Source organism: Orbicella faveolata, unplaced genomic scaffold (assembly GCF_042242905.1).
Source record: "Orbicella faveolata isolate gen_17 unplaced genomic scaffold, um_ofav_v1 contig_4, whole genome shotgun sequence".
NCBI classification, from domain to species: Eukaryota; Metazoa; Cnidaria; class Anthozoa; order Scleractinia; family Merulinidae; genus Orbicella; species Orbicella faveolata.
This window is the reverse complement of record NW_028301569.1, coordinates 5,365,001-5,385,075: the sequence shown is the minus strand read 5'-3', so window position 1 is coordinate 5,385,075 and position 20,075 is coordinate 5,365,001. Positions and strand designations below refer to the sequence as shown.

Here is a 20,075-nt window from a genome sequence, read left to right as displayed (position 1 = left end):
AAGCACAGAGAACTTGTTTCTTTGCTTTACTCCAGCGAAGACACAGCAGAAAACCAGGAAACTTCTTTGGATGTCAGGATGTCGGTAAATCACGGACATCCGGTAACTTGTGCGTAATTTTTGCCGGCATATCTGCTCATGCTTAGAAAATTATCATGAGGGAGAGCATTCTCGTCCCTAAAGTCTCCGTTTCTTTTGGTCCCGTGGTCGGCGAAACGGACATTTCAAGACGAGTAGCACTGGGGACGAGAATGATAATAGATAAGTTATATTTTTAAAAAAATCTACTCGTGCGTATTTTACCAAAATGCACTAGAATCGTATGTGATTACCTGTTTTAATTGCTCGTTTTCATGTGATGTCATCATGAGTTATCGCTTAAGTTTTTGCTAACTAAACAGTTCTTGCCCGAGAAAAAGTATAAATTTTAATTGTCGGAGCTCTAGAGTAATAACTTTTTGTTTCAAAAGCAAAATTCAATGACAAATTTTTCTGACTTTTTGCCGCCAAAGAAAGCTCTACAAATTTGGGTGAAACACTTCTCCAAATAACGCTCGAATGAAAAACCGCACAGGCCTAAATCTTGGCGAGGTTTTATTATATTTCAGTCATCTATCGTACCCAGATTCTTGACTTAATAAGCCATTTTCGAGTTAAGTTGCGCCTCTGTTTTAAAACGAATCCTCGTGTAAAAACTTTCTTGTGAAAATAAGTTTGATTTACATGAAAATGAACCAATAGGCGGAACGTATTTCCACATTTCAAATAGAGGCAAAACGCGGTTAGGTACTGGCCTAATTATTGAACGGTTTTGATTTTTATTTTTGAGGGCGTGACAGTGAAAACCACTAATTGTAAAGTTTTGCTCCATCTAACTCTGTATCTTTCTTATTAAGGTTGTGTTCAAGAGAGGTCTTCTTTGTGTGAAATACAGACACTGCTAGGAACCAAGAACACGGTGCTGGTTACCTGCTGAAAGTCATGAAGGAATTAAAATCCCTTAAGTCCATGATCGTTCCCTCTGTTGGATTGTCCGTTTTAGCTATAATTCTCCTTTCATACTGGAGTTCAACATTTACATTGCATAGACTGGATGTAAAGTATGCAGGTAGGAAAACTTTACATCTTCAGGCGTTTCCTAATTCAGATAAAATAAGATATCATAAGAACTTCATTAACGTGTCGAAGTCGCTAGCATACAATGTATACTAATTGTGGACACCTAACTAGAAAAAGTCCAATTTAGGCTAGTTGTAAAGCTATTTAGACGAACTGGAGTACTTACAGAACCAAACTTGTTGTTATTTAGTATCCGATTCCAGACACCCCTGACGGCGTTGCAGGTTTTCCTAAAACAAAACAAAACAAACAAACAAACAAACAAACAAACAAAAAGAACACAGAAAAGTTGATACTTAAGCCACTGGAAAAAAAAAAATCTACTTGATCGATAAAATTTTTATTCTTAGATGCCTCAGAAAGACAAATTACCAGGAAAGAGGTAATGAGAAACTACTGTCTAACGCACTCATACAAGACAAAACCAGTTGGCAGGGACTTAGAATTTATCCTTGTGGACGATGAAAACAAGATCATCTACTGTACAATTCCGAAAGTGAGCTCAACAACGTGGAAACGAGTTTAAGGGGATCTTCGTGGACTCGACAAGAACATACAAAAGATCCATAGCAAGTATTTGTGGCGATGGTTGTATCAATATAGAGAGGAGGAAAGATTACAACGAGTTGAAACTTATTTTAAATTTCTCTTCGTTCGGGAACCCCTGCATCGCTTGCTTTCTGCTTACAAAGATAAGTTTATGAGAAGGGATAGGAAATGCAGCGAGGACGCTCGGAACGAAATCGTCAAAGCATACCACCCACAAGATTATAAACCCAATGGAGATTATAATGACATCAACATCACCTTCGCTGAATTTATTCAGTATTTTTCCAATGATGTGCCGCGGGATCAACATTGGCGACAATACGAGCAGCTCTGTCATCCGTGTGTTATTAACTACGATTTCATTGGTCATTTAGAGACTTTGGAAGACGACGCACCTCTGCTACTGAAAATGGCGGGAATTGACGACCGCATAACTTTCCCGCCAATCCACAAATCAACCGGCTCAGATGAAGTGTTGGAGTACTATTCCCAGGTTCCCACTCGGTACATAACTCGGTTAGGAAAGTTGTACCGCAGTGATTTTGAAATATTTGGTTATGATTATTTGGCTCCGGTACAACCGCTACTCAATAACAGTGAACAAACAACAAGTTTTAAACAGTAACAAAATTTCAATTCTCTTCAATTCCGACTTAAAGCTAGTACAAAACAAAAACTTGCTACGTTACTCATCACCAGTACTCAAAAAGAAAGCTTGCGGCTTGAAGTTAAATTTACAAAATTGTTAGCATTTTAGTGAGGGTATGGTAGGGAGGCGCGGGGATAGGGAATGGAAAAAATTCGCGCCTCTCGAAACATTGCTTATTGTCAGCTACAATACAATCAAAGACCGAGTCTGCTTTTCAATTGTTACCTCGAAAAGTAAGTTCTAAAAATTTCAATGAGGGGATTTTTCATGTCCAGCTATGTCGCTTATGAACTGACGAAAAACGCGTCAATATTACTTCATGTGAAATATTCCATAAAATAAATAAAAGCTGTGTTTAGTATGATTTGTTTATAAACTCTTGTGAAAATTGATGTAAAAATTGTATCTTATTTTAACGATTACGATGGAATAAATTGGTTGTTATATGGCGACTATTTAATATAAAATTGTTGATTGTATAATTTTACGTATTGTCTAAGAGCTTTAATACAACGATACTGACAGTAATTTTCTACTAAATTCTTAGACGTAACACGAAACTCGGGCTACTGTAGGCGCTGCAACAGATGAACAGTGGTTTGGGGTTCTTGTGATAGTCATGACACTGCCATCATTCTATTGTGTTACTGCAGCCGGGCAGCGGAAGGCTCCCGTTGAAACTGCACATTGCCGAGCGATCGAATTGACATCCCATTTCCTCACGGTATATGGAGACCCCATGCTGTTTAGAAGTTTCTTAGCCTGCGAAGCGGCTCCCGGCGATGGGGGAAATCAGTTGGACGGGCGAAGCAAGCCAAAGAGCGCAAAATAAATAAATAAATAAATAAATAAATAAATAAATAAATAAATAAATAAATAAATAAATAAATAAATAAATGAATGAATGAATAAAGAAGAATTCGTTACGCGAAGCAAGTCGAGATGGATGAGCACGCCTTCTCTTCCACCTCAGACCGCCCTCGACTCGCTCCGCTCGCCCAAAATCCCAACTGGGAGCCTGTTCGCAGGCAAGAAGTTTCGAGGTTCCGCGGTTGTTGCCTCGCTCCACAATCTGAAAGCAACGGTAGTCTCTGCTTAATCCAGTTGCGAAACTCTATCAGAATCCGAGTCATCCTATTTTTCTTAGCGTTTTCGTATTTTAGTGTCGCTTATACAAGCTGTCGGATCAAAAGCAAAGCAGGAAAATGCTTTGTTTTAATTGGTGATGTTGTTAGTGATGACAACAACAGTTCTAAACTTGTGATTTTTTCTCACTTGATGGCGTACAATAGAAGCCGCGCTTTCACCTATTGACTGCTAATTAAGGTCCATTCATATCATTTTTCGCCTGCGAAAAAGAAAACAACCATTAAAAAAAATTAACAACAACACATAATCGTAATGCTCCAAATAAAAACCTCCTTGCTATGATCTCTTTGACGCGAAACTTCGAAATTAAAGGAGCTACTTTGCAGTTTGCGTATCTTGAAAATTTTAGCCCAAAGTTTTCAAGTTCGTAGTTTTTATACCGTTTTAATCTTCTCCATCCTTAACAATGCATGTTCCTTTGTGGCTTATTATTACCTCTTTAGTGTTTATCTGTCTCAGTAAACTACTATTTTCAGGTTTCCTTAAATGTAATTATGTGCGGGGACAAAATAACTTATAAGTACCATCAAATTACCATGACGGTGCTCCTTCGAGTGTTTATCAAAGTTTATTAAGGCACAAAAAAATGATCAAATTTAAGGGAGAGACAAGTTGGAGGGAAAAGAGTTTGAAAACGATTTCTTCCATCGCAAAAATGTAAGCTCACTGATTACTAGCAATTAAAATCACAAGAGACTTATGTAGGTAAACAACACTCAAATTTGTATATGGGATGAATAATTAAAATGAAAAACAAACAAACAAACAAACAAACAAACAAACAAACAAATAGACACACACACACATGTCCCGTCCACGTTAAGGAATTTTCGTCTTCAAAAAGCACACTTCGAAAGCGCGCATCGCTTTATGTCGCTAGTGAAAAGCAAGGTTTGTGAAACCAAAAAAAATAGATCAGCTTCCACTTTGTTGCAACCAGGAAAACCCTGTCACACCAAACTTGAACTCAAATAAATATGCCATGGTCGGTCATTAACGTTCGATCCTGCGCTACATAGATCACGCGATTACATAAATCGAAAATAAAAGAACTGAATGGTTTGCTTCGATGCCAGCAACCCTTACCAGACCCCTTGGTAGTGAGCTGGGCATGTTAATCATTGACTTTTTCAGACTGAGTGGCTCCTAAAGGAGCCATTTGATTGCCACAGCAACTAAGAGACGGAAGCAGAAGAAGATTTTCAGGCACCTTTAAGAGCAGTTGGTCCATACGATGTACTTCTTTGAAACGATACTTTTACTTGAACAGACCTTAAAATTTAAGCTTCCGTCTTGCGCGGATAGGTCTGACCTCCACGATATGGAATTTTCGCAGCCGTTTGGTACACTTTGTACGTACCAGCAACTCGGCGACCACCGGAGACTTCTTCGTCAAGGATGTTTTTGCTGTTTTCCTGCATCCATCACATAGAGTGTTTTCTTGACAAGGCTGTAGAAAGGCTTCTCTTTCATTACATTGATTGGCCATCGCGCAGTTCTAAAAGATTCCTTACTAATGAATTTAAGGGCAGCACCCGAATGAAGCGGAAATGACTTTATTATCAGTTACATTTGTTTTTATGCACATCAGAGAATACAAAGCAAAAAAAAAAATCACTGTTTTGATTGGTGGGCTCTTTAATGATAACAACAAAAGGACCTAAACTTGTGAAATTTTCTCACCAGTCTCGTGCACAATAGAATCCACGTGTTCGTTTAATTTAGAACTCATGTCGTTAAAGAAAGTTTATTTGGGAAACAAAAACAAAAAACAAAATAAACCATTTTGTTGCGTCCAGGAAAACCCTATCTCACCCAATATCAATTTTTACTAAAAAAAAAAAAAAGAATGTTTCATGTTTGGTCATTAATCCTGCACTACATAGAATTTTTATTCGCTCTCTAAACTTCCGTCATTCTCAGTTTCATTAATGTTCTTTTCTCGGCGGTTCAATGCGCGAACGGACTACCGCAAAGTAAAAACTATTTGGATGTTATACACACCGTTAAGAATACAAAGCAGGGGAAAATGAGTTGTTTTTAAAAAGTCGTAGTGTCAACAACAATAGGCTTGTAAAGTTGTGAAGTTTCCTCAACTCACGCGCGCGATAGGTCTTTTTAAATTCTAATGAAAAAGCAAAGCAACAATAGCCATTCGTAAACAACAGCAAGAGCAACATAGATCAGAAAGCAAGGTCTAGTCTGGAGTGAGGGTTGAAATTTCGATAAGATTGGCTTCGATTTGGCTCTCTATTGAAAAATTGCAGCTGCTACAAATTTTCTACAAAAAGTATGAAATCACTGGTTGTAAACAATAAACTACGTTGCTGTCTTTTTTAGCTTAGGGATGAACACACTCTGAAAAACGTGATTTAATACTGAGAGCCATTACACGAAACGTCAGGGGTCAAATTTGACAGAGCGCTTGACTTTCCTCTTAGTTTTATCAACCTCAATTCGATGTTAATTACTTGGTAATTGTTTAGCTTGGCTAGCTATTTATCAACGGAAATTGAACAAAGGAAAATTAACTGAAAAGGTGTGTCTTCATGTGAAACTTACCTTTCAATCGTTAGCCCGTCGTACACTAGTGCAAGTGTTAAGACTACCGACGCAGCAATTTTTGTTGGGAGGTGGAGTAATTATAGAAAAGTACGAGCAATTGCGCATTACTAGTTAACTGGAGAAAACCTGAAATAAACATTGCTATGTCTGATAAAAGTTTGACGGTAAGATAACATTGCTTTGTGCTTTTCAACGTTGCATAAGACGCCATTTGTTTCAATTTTATGAGGTTTACAGAGACCTACTGAAAATTTCCGAAGAGAACACCTGAGATTACCTTATATTGTTCGTGGTACAGTTATCCCTTGTCTAAAAGAGCTTTCTGATTTGCCACAAACTCCTTAAACGTCCTTGCTCGTTAGTGAACTAATTTTATCAGTTATCAGTGTTTGCAAAGTTAACTATAGTGTTTGCCAGTCTTGTACGGTTAGGAAGGAATTTTACTGCCTACTTTTTTACCTTCTTCGCGTTCTGAAACTAGAAAATACGATCATGTTACTCCTCTACTTCACAAGTTTAACTGGCTATCTTGAACATCTCAACAAGAAATTTATCAAGCGTTCTAACATTCATATCCGTGAAACTCGGACGTGTGACGTGCTACATATATCTAAAACTGCCACCGGCCAACGCACCTGCTTCAAGTATAGAGCGACTAATATCTAGAATAGCTTAGATAAAGTCAGTAAGGGAATCAAATCCCTAAAGACATTTATAGCTGCTGGGTAAAAACTGTTTCATAGCCTTAATTTGACCTATCGTTTTTCTATCATGACATTTAGATAGCGTTTTTTTTATATTAGAAAACATTTCTTTTTTCTTTTCATGATTGTTATTGTATATAGTTTTGAAAAACGTTAGAGGAGATGAATCTATTTAAGTTTAAAGTAAGAGTTTAAAGTTCTCTTATTCAGTTAGGCCATACATGTTGGTCATTGACTTTTTCAAATTGAGTGGCTCCTACAAGAGCCGTTTTTTGGTAGAAAGCTTGTACTCCTAACTTCAGACTGGCATCGAGAACTGCTGACCTGTTGTACATACAGAGCTTGCTTTCCTCTTGATCTTCGGGAAGAACCATTGCAGCCGGTCCTTGAAAAGCTAAAACTTTAGAATATTAGCTTTCGTTTCACACGGCTAGTGCTGTTTTTCGCGTTCTGAAACTTCATAATTTGGAACCGCTGGGAAAAACCGGAGTGTGAACGAGTGTCCTCGACGCCTTCATCGATGGCAGATTCCCTCTCCAAAGATGTTTCTGCTGGTTTCCTGCATTCATCGCACAGAAGGTTTTCTAGACAAGATTGTAGAAAAGCCTCGCAGACGATACATACATCAGCCATCCTGCAATCGTATACTTCTCTAGAAGCTCTAGTATCAGGTCAACGAGTGAAACAGATTTGATTGAAGAAGTAAACAGCAGACAGACATTTTATACCTTCTAGGAACAAAGGAGAAAAAATGCGTCGTTTTGATTGGTGGATCATTGATGAACTGGTTAACAATGACAACAATAGCACTAAACTTGTGAAATGTTCTCACCTCGCGAGTACAATAGATGGATCTGATGAAGCCTAATTAAACGAAAAAGAACGCCAAGCACAAATCCCGTAAGTGAAACTGTGTTAATTTTTCTTCTGCTGTATTTCCGATGGGGTTTTAATCATCTAATTAATCTTACTCATCTGATTATCAGCTTGAAGTGAGACTTCATGGAATGGGTGGAAAATTAACTTTGAAGATGCTGATTAGGAATATAAGGTCAAAAAAAGTTGAAAAATTCACTTTATTTTATGTACGCATATCAGAGAATATTTCTGGTTTTAACAACAAAGTGTCAGTGGAGCAATTTTTTGTTAACAGACTAGTTTTCCTCCGTGCTTCTATCAACTTAAGTTATGATCTGAATAGCTGGATGCGCGTGCGTTTATTCTAGCGTGCGTGCGAGTTGTGAAAATGTCATAAATTTAAACTCATTGTAACGTTGTAATTTTCAATAAGATTACTAAAAAAAATACTTATATTAAAGTTATTAATGTATATGATAAATTCTCTCCGTGGCAAATTTGTAAAGTTGTCTTTTCGAGGCAAGTTGTTTGTTTGTAATTTATCCTAGCCTGCGAGCAGGCTTTAGTGCTTGAGTGTCGCACTCAAGCCCTGTCATCTGGCTTTTTGCCCTGGCGCACGAGCGAGTTTATGAACAGCACCCGTAGGGGAACGAACGCCTTTATCCCTACGTTTCGATTTGGCCAGCGAAACACACAGGTTTCCAGCGGAATCTCGCACGCAGAGCCGGCTTATTTGTCTTGTAAATCTGAAGTTCACTTCCAGTAATTTTTCATTCGTTTTCAATGGAAAACTCGCAAACGATTTCAACAAAACATCTGAAGTTGTGACATTTTTATCATTTCAGACCCTCCATAAAACCCGCGCGTTCATGTAATTTCGCTCTATTTATCCATGTTAAAACTTAACTGGACATTGAATCGCGTATTACGGTCCTAGTAAAATGCAGACTTTTTGAATCCAATAAAGCTTGCTTCGCCATGGTGATCATGTCATACCCAATCTCATTTTGACTCAAACAACTTATGTCTTGTTGCTTATGCTAACCTGCTTGTATAAAAACATCAATAACTAAACGAGATAGTCAAAGTCAAGTCGGAAAGTTTCGATAAGATTGGTTTTGAGGTGTTTATTTAATCTTGGGTTCTGAGTTAAATCACAATCGTCTTTGAAAATTCTCTAGTCGTTCCAGTTGTCTATAGACTACGCCATATACAGCCTAAGCGAAAGAAAGACTACTCGTAGAGCAAAATTAACACAGTTTCACTTAGTTTCAAGTTGCCTTATATTTAGTTGTGATTTGTCCTTGTTGTTTTGACCTATATTTTGTTGCTGGTTCATTGCAATATGAATAGGCTCACATAACTGATTGTTGGTTGAACACGCAAGGTGGAACATTTCACAAGTTTAGTGCTATTGTTGTCGTTGTTAACGAGTTTATCAATGATTCACCAATCAAAACAACACAATGTTTTTTTTTTCCTTTGTTATTAAAAGGTATAAAAAGCCTGTCTGCTGTTTTCTTGGTCAATCAAAACTGTTTCACTCGTTGACCTCATACTAGAGCAACTAGAGAAGTATACAACGATTGCCTGATGGCTGACGTATGTATCGTCTGCGAGGCTTTTCTACAATCTTGTCTAGAAAACCTTCTGTGCGATGAATGCAAGAAATCAGCAGAAACGTCTTTAGAGAAGGAATCTGCCATCGATGAAGGCGTCAAGGACACTCCGGTACACTCCGGTTTTGCCCAGCAGTTACAAATTATGAAGTTTCAGAGGGCGAAGAACAAAACTAGCCGTGTGAAACGAAAGCTCATATTCTAAGGTTTTAGCTCTTCAAGGACCGGCTGCAGGAAATGGTTCTTGGAGAATATCAAGAGGAAAATAAGCCCCGACGTACAACAGGTCAACAGTTCCCGATGCCGGTATGGAGTTAGGAAGACAGGCTTCTGTGCCAACAAACGGTTCTTTTAGGAGCCACTCATTCTGAAAAAGTCAATGACCAACATGTAAGGCCTACCAAAGAACAAGAAAGGTAGAAAGTAAAATTACTTTATAACTGTACAAGACTGACAAACACTTAGACGTACTAATTATAAATTGCATGCAATTATGGTTTCACAAATAAGCAAGGACGCTTAAGGAGTTTTTGACAAATTGTGGCGAAAAAAAGCAATATAGATCAGAAACTATTTTTTTGATAAGCGATAACTGTGCCACAAACACTATAAGTTCTCTTCTAAAATTGATAAAAACGAAACATATCTCTTCTAATTCGACTTTGAAAAGCACTGAACAATGTTATCTAATCGTCGCACAGCTCCATTCTTCGCACGCTTCTTTCTTTCACAAGCCTATTGTTGTTGACACTACGACTTTTTAAAAACAAGTCATTTTTTCCCTGCTCTGTGATTTTGTTTTTCTTAACAGTGTGTGTAACATCAAAATAGTTTTTACTTTGCGGCAGTCCATTTGCATTGAACCGCCGAGAAAAGAATCCAGGAAAACTGAGAATAACGGAACTTTAGAGAGTGCGTATAAAAATTCTATGTAGTGTAGGATTAATGACTAAACATAACATATTTGTTTTTAGTTAATTTGATATTGGCTGAGACAGGGTTTTCCTAGACGCAACAAAATAGGTTTTTTTTGTTCATTTTTGATTCCGAAACTTTCTCTAGGAACACGAGTTTTAAAGTAAACGAACGCGTGGTTTCTATTGTACTCGAGAAGTGAGACAATTTCACAAATCAAGGTCTTTTGTTGTAATTATTAAGGAGCTCACCAAACGAAATAGTGCATTTTACTCGCTTGGTATTCTCTGATGTGTACAAAAACAAACGTAACTGATATTAACTTATCCATTTCTCTTCATTCATTTGGCTCTTACTCTCAAACACATTACTGAAGATTCTTTTAAAACTGCACGATGGCCAATCAATGTACCGCCAGTGAAGCTTCTGTACAACCTTGCCAAAAAAAAAAAACAAAAAAAAACTCTGTGTGATGGCTGCAGGAAAACAGCACAAACATTTGTGATGGAGGGACCCCCGTCCGTCGCTGAGTTGCTGGTGCGTCCCAAGTGTGCCAAACGGCTGCGAAAGTTCCAGATCGGGGAGGTCAGACCTATCCGTGCAAGACGGAAGCTTAATTTTTAGACCTGTTCAATAGGATTAGCGTTTCAAAGAATTCCATCGTATTGGCCAACTGCTCTTAAAGGTGCCTGAACATCTTCTCTGCTCCTGTCTCTTAGTTGCTGTGGCAACCAAACGGCTCCTTTACGAGCCACTCATTCTGAAAAAGTCAATGATTAGCATGCATAGCTCACTACATAGGGGTCTGGTAAGGTTTGCTTGTATTAAGCAAACCCTTCAGTTTTTTTGTTAAAGAGCTTTTTTGTTTGGGATTTTTGTAATCTCGTGATCGATGTAGCGAAGGATCGAATGATAATGACCGAACACAACATACTTGTTTGAGTTCAAATTTGGCATTTGGTGTGACAGGGTTTTCCTAGTTGCAACAGAATGGAAGCCGATCTATTTTTTGTTTGTTTCACAAACCCTGTTTTTCACCAGCGATATAAAGCGATGCGCGCTTTCGAATCACAAAGTATGCTCTTTTTAAGCCAAAATTCCTTAGCGTGGACGAGACATGTGTGTGAGTGTTTTTTTGTTTGTTTTTTGTTTTTGTTTTGTTTTTGTTTTTCATTTTAATGATTTACCCCATTTAAGTAAATTTGAGTGTTGTTTAACGACATAAGTCTCTTGTGATTTCCGTTGTTAGTACTCAGTAAGCTAACATTTTTGCGTTGGAAGAAATGGTTTTGAAATTCTTTACCCTTCAACTTGTTTCTCGCTTAAATTTGATCATTTTTTGTACCTTAATTAACTTTGCTAAGCACTTGAAGGAGCACTGTCATGGAAATTAGGTGGTAAGTATGAGTTATTTCGTCCAAGCACAAAATTGCATTTAAATTAAAGGGAACCTGAAAATAGCAGTTTACAACAAGGAGCTAATAACAAACCATAACGGAACAAGGATTGTTGAGGATGGGGAAGATTAAAACGGATTGCAAACGACGAACTTGAAAAATTTAGGCTGAACTTTTCAAGACACGCCAACTGTGAAGTAGCTCCTTTAATTTCGATGTTTCGCGCCAAGGAGATCATAGTAAGGAGGTTTTTATTTGGAGCATTACGATTATGTGCTGCTGTTGTTAATTTTTTTATTGTTGTTTTGCTTTTTGCAGCCGAAAAATGATATGAATGGACCTTAATTAGGACTCAATAGGTGAAAGCGCGGGTTCCATTGTCCGCCATCAGGTGAGAAAAAAATCACAAGTTTAGAAGTATTGTTGTCATCGCTAACAAGATCACTAATAAAAAAAAAAAAAAAAGCACTTTCCTGCTTTGTTATTTTGACCCTAAAGCTTGTTTAAAAGGCTTCATGAGTCAGTTCGTTTATTAAGCTGATATTAGAACACGAAACGCTACGAAAAATAACACGAACCGAATCAAGTAGTCTTTCCAGTTCGGATGACGAGGCTACCGTTGCTTTCAAATTGTGGAGCGAGGTACCAACCGCGCTCCCGGTCGTGTTTTTGTGTTAGCGGAGCGAGTCGAGAGCGATGGGTTGGAAGGGGAGGCGTGCCCACCCCTCGGCTCGCTTCGCGCACCGAATTCTTCTTCTTTTCTCGCTCGTTGGCTCGCTCCGCTCGCCGAATTGATTTCTCCCATTGTCGGGAGCCGCTTCGCAGGCTAAGAAACTTCTAAACAGCATGGGGTCTCCATATACCGTGAGGAAAAGGGAAACTAATTCGACAGCTTGGCAATGTGAGGTTTTAACGGAAGCCTTCCGCTACCCGGCTGTAGTAACACAATAGAATGATGGCAGTTTCATAATTATCACATGTACAAGGACCCAAAACCACTGTTTATCTTTTGCGCTCAGCGCTTATAATAGCTTGAGTTTCGTGTTACGTTCGAGAATTGAGTTGAAAATTACAGTCAGTATCGTTATATCTAAAGCTCCTAGACAATACATATATACACTCAATAAGTTTATATTACATAGTCGCGATATAACAACCAATTTACTCCATCGTAATTGTTATAATAAGATAGACTTTTTACCTCAAATTTTAAAAGAGTTTGCAAAAAAAAAATCATACTAAACACCGCTTTTATTTTATGGAATATTTGACATGCAGTAATATTGACGCGTTTTTCGTCAGTTCATAACGGACATAGCTGGACATGAAAAATCCCCTCACTGAAATTTTTGAAACTTAATTTTCGAGGTAACTCTTTGTTACTAATTTACTCCAAAGTTCTAATTTCTTTGATTGTCTTCCAGCTGAAAATAAGCAATGTTTCGAGAGGCGCGAATTTGCCCCACCCCCTATCTCTGCGCCCCCCACCCTACCTCCTTAAAATGCTGACAATTTTGTAAATTGAACTCCAAGCCGCAAGTTTTTTTTTCTTTTTTATTTATTTCTTTTTTTTTTTTAGCGCTTGTGATGAGTAACGTTACATTATCCGTTAAATAGCTCAACTTAGTGAGCTTTTTCGTACTAGCTTAAAGTCGGAATTGAAGGGAATTGCAATTTTGTTACTGTTTAAAACTTTTTGTTTGTTCACTGTTATTGAGTAGCGGTTGTACCGGAGCCAAATAATCATAACCAAATATTTCAAAATCACTGCGGTACAACTCTCCTAACCGAGTTATGTACCGAATGGGAACCTGGGAATAGTACTCCAACACTTCATCTGAGCCGGTAGATTTGTAGATTGGCGGGAAAGTTACCCGGTCGTCAGTTCCCACCATTTTTAACAGCAGAGGTGCGTCGTCTTCCAAAGTCTCTAAATGACCAATGAAATCGTAGTTAATAACACATGGATGACAGAGCTGTTCGTATTGTCGCCAATGTTCATTCCGCGGCACATCATTGGAAAAATACTGAATAAATTCAGCGAAGGTGATGTTGATGTCATTATAGTCTCCATTGGGTTTATAATCTTGTGGGCGGTATGCTTTGACGATTCGGTTCCGAGCGTCCTCGCTGCATTTCCTATCCCTTCTCATAAACTTATCTTTGTAAGCAGAAAGCAAGCGATGCAGGGGTTCCCGAACGAAGAGAAATTTGAAATAAGTTTCAATTCGTTGTAATCTTTCCTCCTCTGTATATTGATACAACCATCGCCACAAATTCCTGCGATGGATCCTTTTTATGTTCCTGTCGAGTCCTCGAAGATCCCCTAAAACTCGTTTCCACGTTGTTGAGCTCACTTTCGGAATTGTACAGTAGATGATCTTGTTTTCATCGTCCACAATGATCAAGTTTAAGTCCATGCCAACTGGTTTTGTCTTGTATGAGTGTGTTAGACAGTAGTCTCTCAATACCTCTTTCCTGGTAATTTGTCTTTCTGAGGCGTCTAAGAATTAAAATATTACCCATGAGGTAGATAATTTTTTTAGTACCTAAAGTATCAACTTGGTTTTTTGTTTTAGTAAAACCTGCAACGCCGTCTGGGGTGATTGGAATCGAATGCTAACGATAAGTTTGTTTCTGTAAGCGACTCATGTTAGTCTAAATAGCTTTACAACTAGCCTAAATTGGGCTTCTTTTAAGCCTGAATTGGGTGACTCGACGTTCTTAAGTGCACGTTTTCATTAACGCCATTCTATTTTTTCATTGTTTATTTTTTTGAAGCGGTCGTTATAATTTCAACCCTGCCTTTAAACTTTGCTTAGGGAATATTCTGTAGTAACGCGGAAGAAAGATAACTACCAAGGCTAGAAGTTTGGATCTGCCTGCACCTTTTGTTGTACACGTACGGTACTATTGGCGTTAACAAGAGCGTTTTTTGCAGATCTCGGCCAATGGTAACGAGGCCCAAAACAAAACGACGTCAGTTTTTTCATGCGTCTGTCCTGTTATTGATCATGAATTTCGTCATAACATTGTGAAAGTAGACTGTTTTGACAATGTTATGACGAAATACATTGTCAATAACAGGAGAGACGCTGGAAAAACTGACGTCAATTTGTTTTTTACGATAACAAATTGTCGAATTGTCCGCTCTCGCTTATTGTCGCATCGCATAAATTTTAAATTTATGTGTCTGTCCGCTTATTGATAATGAACATTAGCCAATGAACGCGCGAGAATTTCTGCAGTTATCGTAAAAAATGTTATTGACTGTCTTTAAACTGATGCTAATAGGAATTTGCTATGTACTCTTGAAGGCCTAAAGATGTAAAGTTTTCCTACCTGCATACTTTACATCCAGTCTATGCAATGTGAATGTTGAACTGCAGTATGAAAGGAGAATTATAGCTAAAACGGACAATCCAACAGAGAGAACGATCATGGACTTAAGAGATTTTACTTCCATCATGAATCACAGCAGTTAACCAGCACCGTGTTCTTGGTTCCTAGCAGTGTTTGTATTGCACACAGGGTAGATTTCTCCTGAACACAATCTTAATAAAAAAAAATACAGAGTTGTATTGAGCGATGAATCCATAAATGTACCACCGTAAACCCCTAAATACCTACCATGGTTTTTCACCCCCTCCCCCTCTTCCTCGGTGGGTGGGGGGGGGGGGTGTACTCAAAGAAACTGATTGGGTAGAGGTGTGCGGCCCATTTGCCAAAACCCCTACCCCATTTATGACCAAAGTCTGCGATTTTCCCTACCCTATTTGTGACCTGACCAAAAACTTAATACTCTATTTATGACCTGACCCTTTGATCAATACCCTGTTTTATACCTGCCTTATAATTAGTTATGTAGTTCAGACCGATGTTAAAGGCATCGTGAAGGGCTTTGTTGACAGTCTTATCGACAACAATGAAAAAGTAGCTTCTTCTGAAAAAAAAAAAAAAACATACCCAGTTCAAGCCTATCAGTAGAGTGCAACAACCATACAATATTTATGACCAAAATGGCCAAACTGGATACCCTATTTATGGTTAAAACGGCTGAAAAACCATATTTTCTTAGGACCGCACAATATCTATATAGCCTATGTAAGAGAGTACCCCACCCCCGGGGGAGTTATCACTGTCACGCCATCATAAATAAGAATGGTATCGATATACTGGGTTAAGTCATGAATCTAAGATATGATAGATAATCGATATTTAAATAACTTCGCCGAGATTTAGTTCTGTGTGGTTTTTCATTCGCTCTTTATTCAGATCGAGAGAAGTGTTTCACCCAAATTTATAGCGCTCTTCATGGAGACGCCATGTTGGTATCCGCATGTGCACCAAGATGGCGGCCAAATGCGTCACAGTAAATCTGTCATTGAGTTTTGCTATTGTAACGTAAAGTTATTACTCTAGAGCTCCGACAATTTGAAATTGATACTTCTTCTAGTACAGTGCAAGAACTGTTTAGTTAGCAAAACTTAAGCGATAACTTATCTTTTGACCTACGCGAGAGCCTTGTCGGGCCGCCATTTTAATGTCACCCAACGCATAAACTTGGAAATTCAAACGTTCTCTATTACAAAGTGAAGAGCTCTGTCGGGCTTTAACACTTAAAAAATTACAAGATTTTAGAGGATCTTACATCTGAGGAAACTAAAACTTCAGAAGGATTGGTAATTTCTAATTTAAAAAAAAAAAAAATTGATGACATCACACGAACACCGACAATTAAAAGCGGTAATCACTTGATTTCTAGTGCAGTTTGGTAAAATATGCACGAGTGGATATCTTAAAAATATAATTTATTTATTATTCGTTGAGAGATAATTGTTAAATATGCATTTTACTATTGGCTAATTGTTTAATAAATTTTACTTTCTTGTAAGGTGTCCAGCTTTCAATAATATCTATATCTATCACTCGCTGTCTGGGTGTATTGCCAATCCGTTAGTTCAACTTATAATTTTACGTGCTACAAGCTAAATATTCATCTATGTTCAGCGTCTCTGCTGTTTGAAATTAAAGACTGATTCACTGAATAGTTACAATAATAAATACAAATGGCACACCTTTCCATTTAGGTTTAAAATGGTATGAGATAAATTTGTGGTCTGAAAAAAGAAGAAGAAAAAAAAGGCAGTTTCTGCTACCATCACTAGAGAAGTCGCTGTGGTTTGGCAGAGAACTCGTTCTCCAATTCAAATTTCCAATAAGATTCTCTTTGATGGAGATCTAGATCTAAGTAAAAGAGATCCTAATATGAAACTTTTGATTCTTTGTCGACGTTTGGCTTTCTTATTGATACTTCAAAATTAGCATCACTGAATTTCGCGACGTGAATAGAAACAAGATTGAGAACTTAGGAATTATTCACATCCAGTTTTGTGACATTAGCTTACCGAATGTAGGGCTATTGTTATAATACCTAGTTGTTAGGGTTGTAAGGGTTTGTTACAAATTTGACTTACTGCACAGGTTAGAATTTTCTCTTTCAATATTTTCCTTGGAAGTCAGCAAAAGCTTCGTTACAGGGTATCGTTCTGTTGATAACTGGATGTCATGCGTGCCTGTCTGTCTTTGAAGACGTTGTAATTATTCAACAGGTAAATATTGAACACAGGTAACAACTGCTTTAAGTTGCAAGCTCTTACTTGCCTTTCTAAATGCCCCCTGTGGTCACAAAATTTGAAAACATTTTCCGGTCCCTATTTGGGCTCTGTAAGTAAGGTTCTGTAATTATGTTCTGCAACATTTGCGAGAGGAAATTTAGCTAAATTTCTTATAGGCAAGGAATTCCAAAGACCTATTGTTCACAGAAGAATACGGGAACTGCGAACGAAACGGTTTGATGAATTTTCGTATCCATGGCGACGGTGATGATTTTCAGAAGAACGTTAAACAGGAGCATACGAATACGAAGGCCTGTAGCGATCACGAGACGCTGACACTGAGATATATCTTGATATGTATATTGTTTTTGGATATTTAAGCAATAGACCACAAGTGTTTTTTGGTTTTTGGGCTGAATAAACCACGCGGGATGTTTGAGAAGCTATTTCAAAAACTCGTGCTTCGTGTTTCATCGGGGTTTCCAAACACTCGAAAACAATAAAAGCACTCGGCCTACGGCCTCGTGCTTTCATCAGTTTTCTCGTGTTTGGAAACCCCGATGAAACACTCGCACTCGTTTTTGATATATTACGAGAAGAACTCTTAAATCGCGAGCCGTAGGCGAGGGATTTACGAATTCGTCGAGTGTTCTTCCAACATCCGAAGTGGTTTATCAGCTTATAAACCATAAAAACTTGTGGTCTATTGTTTTTATATAATAATTCAGAAGACACGCGAAATTTCCATGAGTTTACTGGCACAATAAACACATAGCCGATTGACCAGTCAGAGCGCGCGCATTCATTTAATTATTATATAAATAACGGTAATGGGACCTAGTGGTGTCCAATTCGGCCTGTATAATAATACGAGTGAGAAACCGAAAACTGCCGAGTGATTGACAAATTGGACGATATGAAGACTTTTTAACAATTAATCAAAACTGTCAGAAAATCTGATGGCCATAACCATTGATTAAAGGCCAGGTCTCAATAAAAACTAAACGTTTTAGCAATAGAGTCTGGTTTTACCAGAGGCAGAGCACGAGGAATCTGCTCAAGGCCATCTGTTTAAGAAAGAGCGCTCTTACTGTCCAATTACACTGTCCGATTAGAAACATTAACCAAAAAAAGAAAAAACATTTACTTTTTCCAACTTTAAAGGAGTCATTTGTTGATTTGTTTTCCCTCACTAGCTTTAAAAGCTTAAGGAGGTCAGACGTATTCTGCCGGTCTTAGCTTCTCACGGAAGTGGTTTGCTATCCTTTCTCGCCGAATTTGTAATCGAAGTTCTGATATAAACCTTTTCTTTTCTTTTCTTTTCTTTTCTCAACATGCAGTATATACATTGGATCATCCATTGACTTTTTCAAATTGGGTGGCTCCTAAAGGAGCCGTTTGTTGCTATCGTCTTCACTAAAAGACGCTACATCTTGCGGTCGCCGTTGAGAAGACAGTCTAATCGCAACTTCTCACGGAAGCGGTTTGCGATCTTCTCAAGACATTTAGGCCGTGGCAGTCTTGGGTAAGGTGCATGTGGTAATTCCTCATGAAGTACCTGCTTGGCGATCTCCGATGCCGTATTGGAGATATCAGCAGCAGCCTCGTCCCTGACACGAGACTCGATCCGGGCCATTATAAGGGCTGCAACAGATGAACGGTGGTTGTGGGTTCTTCGGCTGAATGTGAAATCGCCATCATTCCATTGTGTTAGTACAGCCGGGCAGCGGAAACCCTCTGTTGATACCGTACACTGCCAAGCGGTCGAGTTAGCCTCTCGTTTTCTCACGGTATATGTGTACCCCATGCTGTCTAGAAGTTTCGGAGTCCCGCGGGTTGTGGCTCGCTCCACGATCTGAAAACAACGATAGTCTTGCCATCCCAACTGAAAAGTCTGATTGATCCGATTGCAGAACTCTGCCTCGCAAATTGTACACCCAGTGTCAGAGAGTCTTTCTATTTTTCTTAGCGTTTCAATTCTAGCTAGTATCAGCTCTATAAGCAAACTGACTCAGTGAAGACCATAAACCTTTTATACACTCTGTAGGATCAAAATAACAAAGCGGGAAAAATGCTTTGTTTTGATTGGTGACCTTGTCAGCGATGACAACAATAGCTCTAAACTGGTGACTTTTTCTCACCTGATGGCGTGCAACAGAAGCCGCACTTTCACTTATAATCAAGCTCCATTCAGATTTTTATTTGTCTGCTTAAAAGAAAAACAAGAATAGAGAACAACAACACACCAAAAATCAGAATGAAGCTACGGGAAGCCAATAATTTAGCGACATAAAGCGTTTGAGTAACGCTCCGGCCGGGGAATATATATTGAAGAAAACGTTTTCTACCTGAGTGGAGATAAGCAGAATGTGTGTGTGTGGCCAGCGCACCAAACTTTGTTGAACGAGAGTAGAGGAGTTTATGCAGGCTCATTATCAAAAAATCTATTTTTCTAGTTTTTTCAATTTGTTTTAAATTTTTGTGCATAATTTTTCTGCTTGCCTGATCGTACAATTAAGCTCTGAAGTTTTATAAACTAGTGCTATAAGTATGCATTATTCTGCTGCTATAGTAATGTGTTATTATTATCATTACAAAGAATATATTTATCAATTGTAACACATACACAATTGTTCTAAAGTTTCCAAGCTTTATCAGTAGTAATTCATGACAAGGAATGCTAGGAATTTGTAGAGTTTTTACTCGGCCAGAAAGTCCAGGAAACGCTGACATTGTTTGTTGCTTAAAACAAAAGAGATGACAGGTCTACACGGACTCCCCTCGTGAATTGCGATAGCGATGCATTTTAGCCTTCAATTAAATTTTCGCTCTAACGAGCGTATCTTTTAGAGATTTGCCCGTCTTGTATGATATAATCGGAGGCTTAGTTTACATGCTTTTCAGCAACGGCTGGTTTTGTATTACAACCCAGT

At 38.3% G+C, this 20,075-nt stretch overlaps 3 protein-coding genes and 1 pseudogene across 3 annotated transcripts; 1 reads left to right on the top strand and 3 right to left on the bottom strand.

Annotated features, from left to right (window-relative positions):
* The first annotated feature begins 821 nt into the window (after positions 1-821).
* On the top strand, positions 822-2,767 carry LOC110041122 (carbohydrate sulfotransferase 12-like). The gene is made up of 2 exons (XM_020746397.2): positions 822-1,108; positions 1,470-2,767. The coding sequence occupies exons 1-2, from the start codon at positions 982-984 to the stop codon at positions 1,643-1,645; spliced, it is 303 nt and encodes a 100-aa protein (XP_020602056.2). The 5' UTR covers positions 822-981; the 3' UTR covers positions 1,646-2,767.
* Positions 2,768-13,156: 10,389 nt separating this feature from the next.
* LOC110041117 (carbohydrate sulfotransferase 12-like) lies at positions 13,157-16,252 on the bottom strand. The gene is made up of 2 exons (XM_089276476.1): positions 14,867-16,252; positions 13,157-14,027 (listed from the first exon to the last, which is right to left on the bottom strand). The coding sequence occupies exons 1-2, from the start codon at positions 14,991-14,993 to the stop codon at positions 13,204-13,206; spliced, it is 951 nt and encodes a 316-aa protein (XP_089132602.1). The 5' UTR covers positions 14,994-16,252; the 3' UTR covers positions 13,157-13,203.
* Positions 16,253-18,397: 2,145 nt separating this feature from the next.
* On the bottom strand, positions 18,398-19,875 carry LOC110041137 (uncharacterized). Its single transcript, XM_020746413.2, has 2 exons — positions 19,769-19,875; positions 18,398-19,148 (listed from the first exon to the last, which is right to left on the bottom strand). Exons 1-2 carry the CDS (start codon positions 19,873-19,875, stop codon positions 18,569-18,571), a joined length of 687 nt encoding a protein of 228 aa, XP_020602072.2. The 3' UTR covers positions 18,398-18,568.
* LOC149101173 (uncharacterized) overlaps positions 19,613-20,075 on the bottom strand; it is a 2,183-nt pseudogene continuing 1,720 nt past the window's right edge.

Bases quoted from the DNA above. Each gene is read 5' to 3' on its own strand.
- LOC110041137 (XM_020746413.2), bottom strand. From the start codon at position 19,875: ATGTCAGCGTTTCCTGGACTTTCTGGCCGAGTAAAAACTCTACAAATT. The intron at 19,149-19,768 runs GTATGTGTTACA...TCACTGAGTCAG, and splicing joins GGAAACTTTAGAACAATTGT to TTTGCTTATAGAGCTGATAC.
- LOC110041117 (XM_089276476.1), bottom strand. From the start codon at position 14,993: ATGATGGAAGTAAAATCTCTTAAGTCCATGATCGTTCTCTCTGTTGGA. The intron at 14,028-14,866 runs GTAGGAAAACTT...TTTAATTCTTAG, and splicing joins ACTGGATGTAAAGTATGCAG to ACGCCTCAGAAAGACAAATT.
- LOC110041122 (XM_020746397.2), top strand. From the start codon at position 982: ATGAAGGAATTAAAATCCCTTAAGTCCATGATCGTTCCCTCTGTTGGA. The intron at 1,109-1,469 runs GTAGGAAAACTT...TTTTATTCTTAG, and splicing joins ACTGGATGTAAAGTATGCAG to ATGCCTCAGAAAGACAAATT.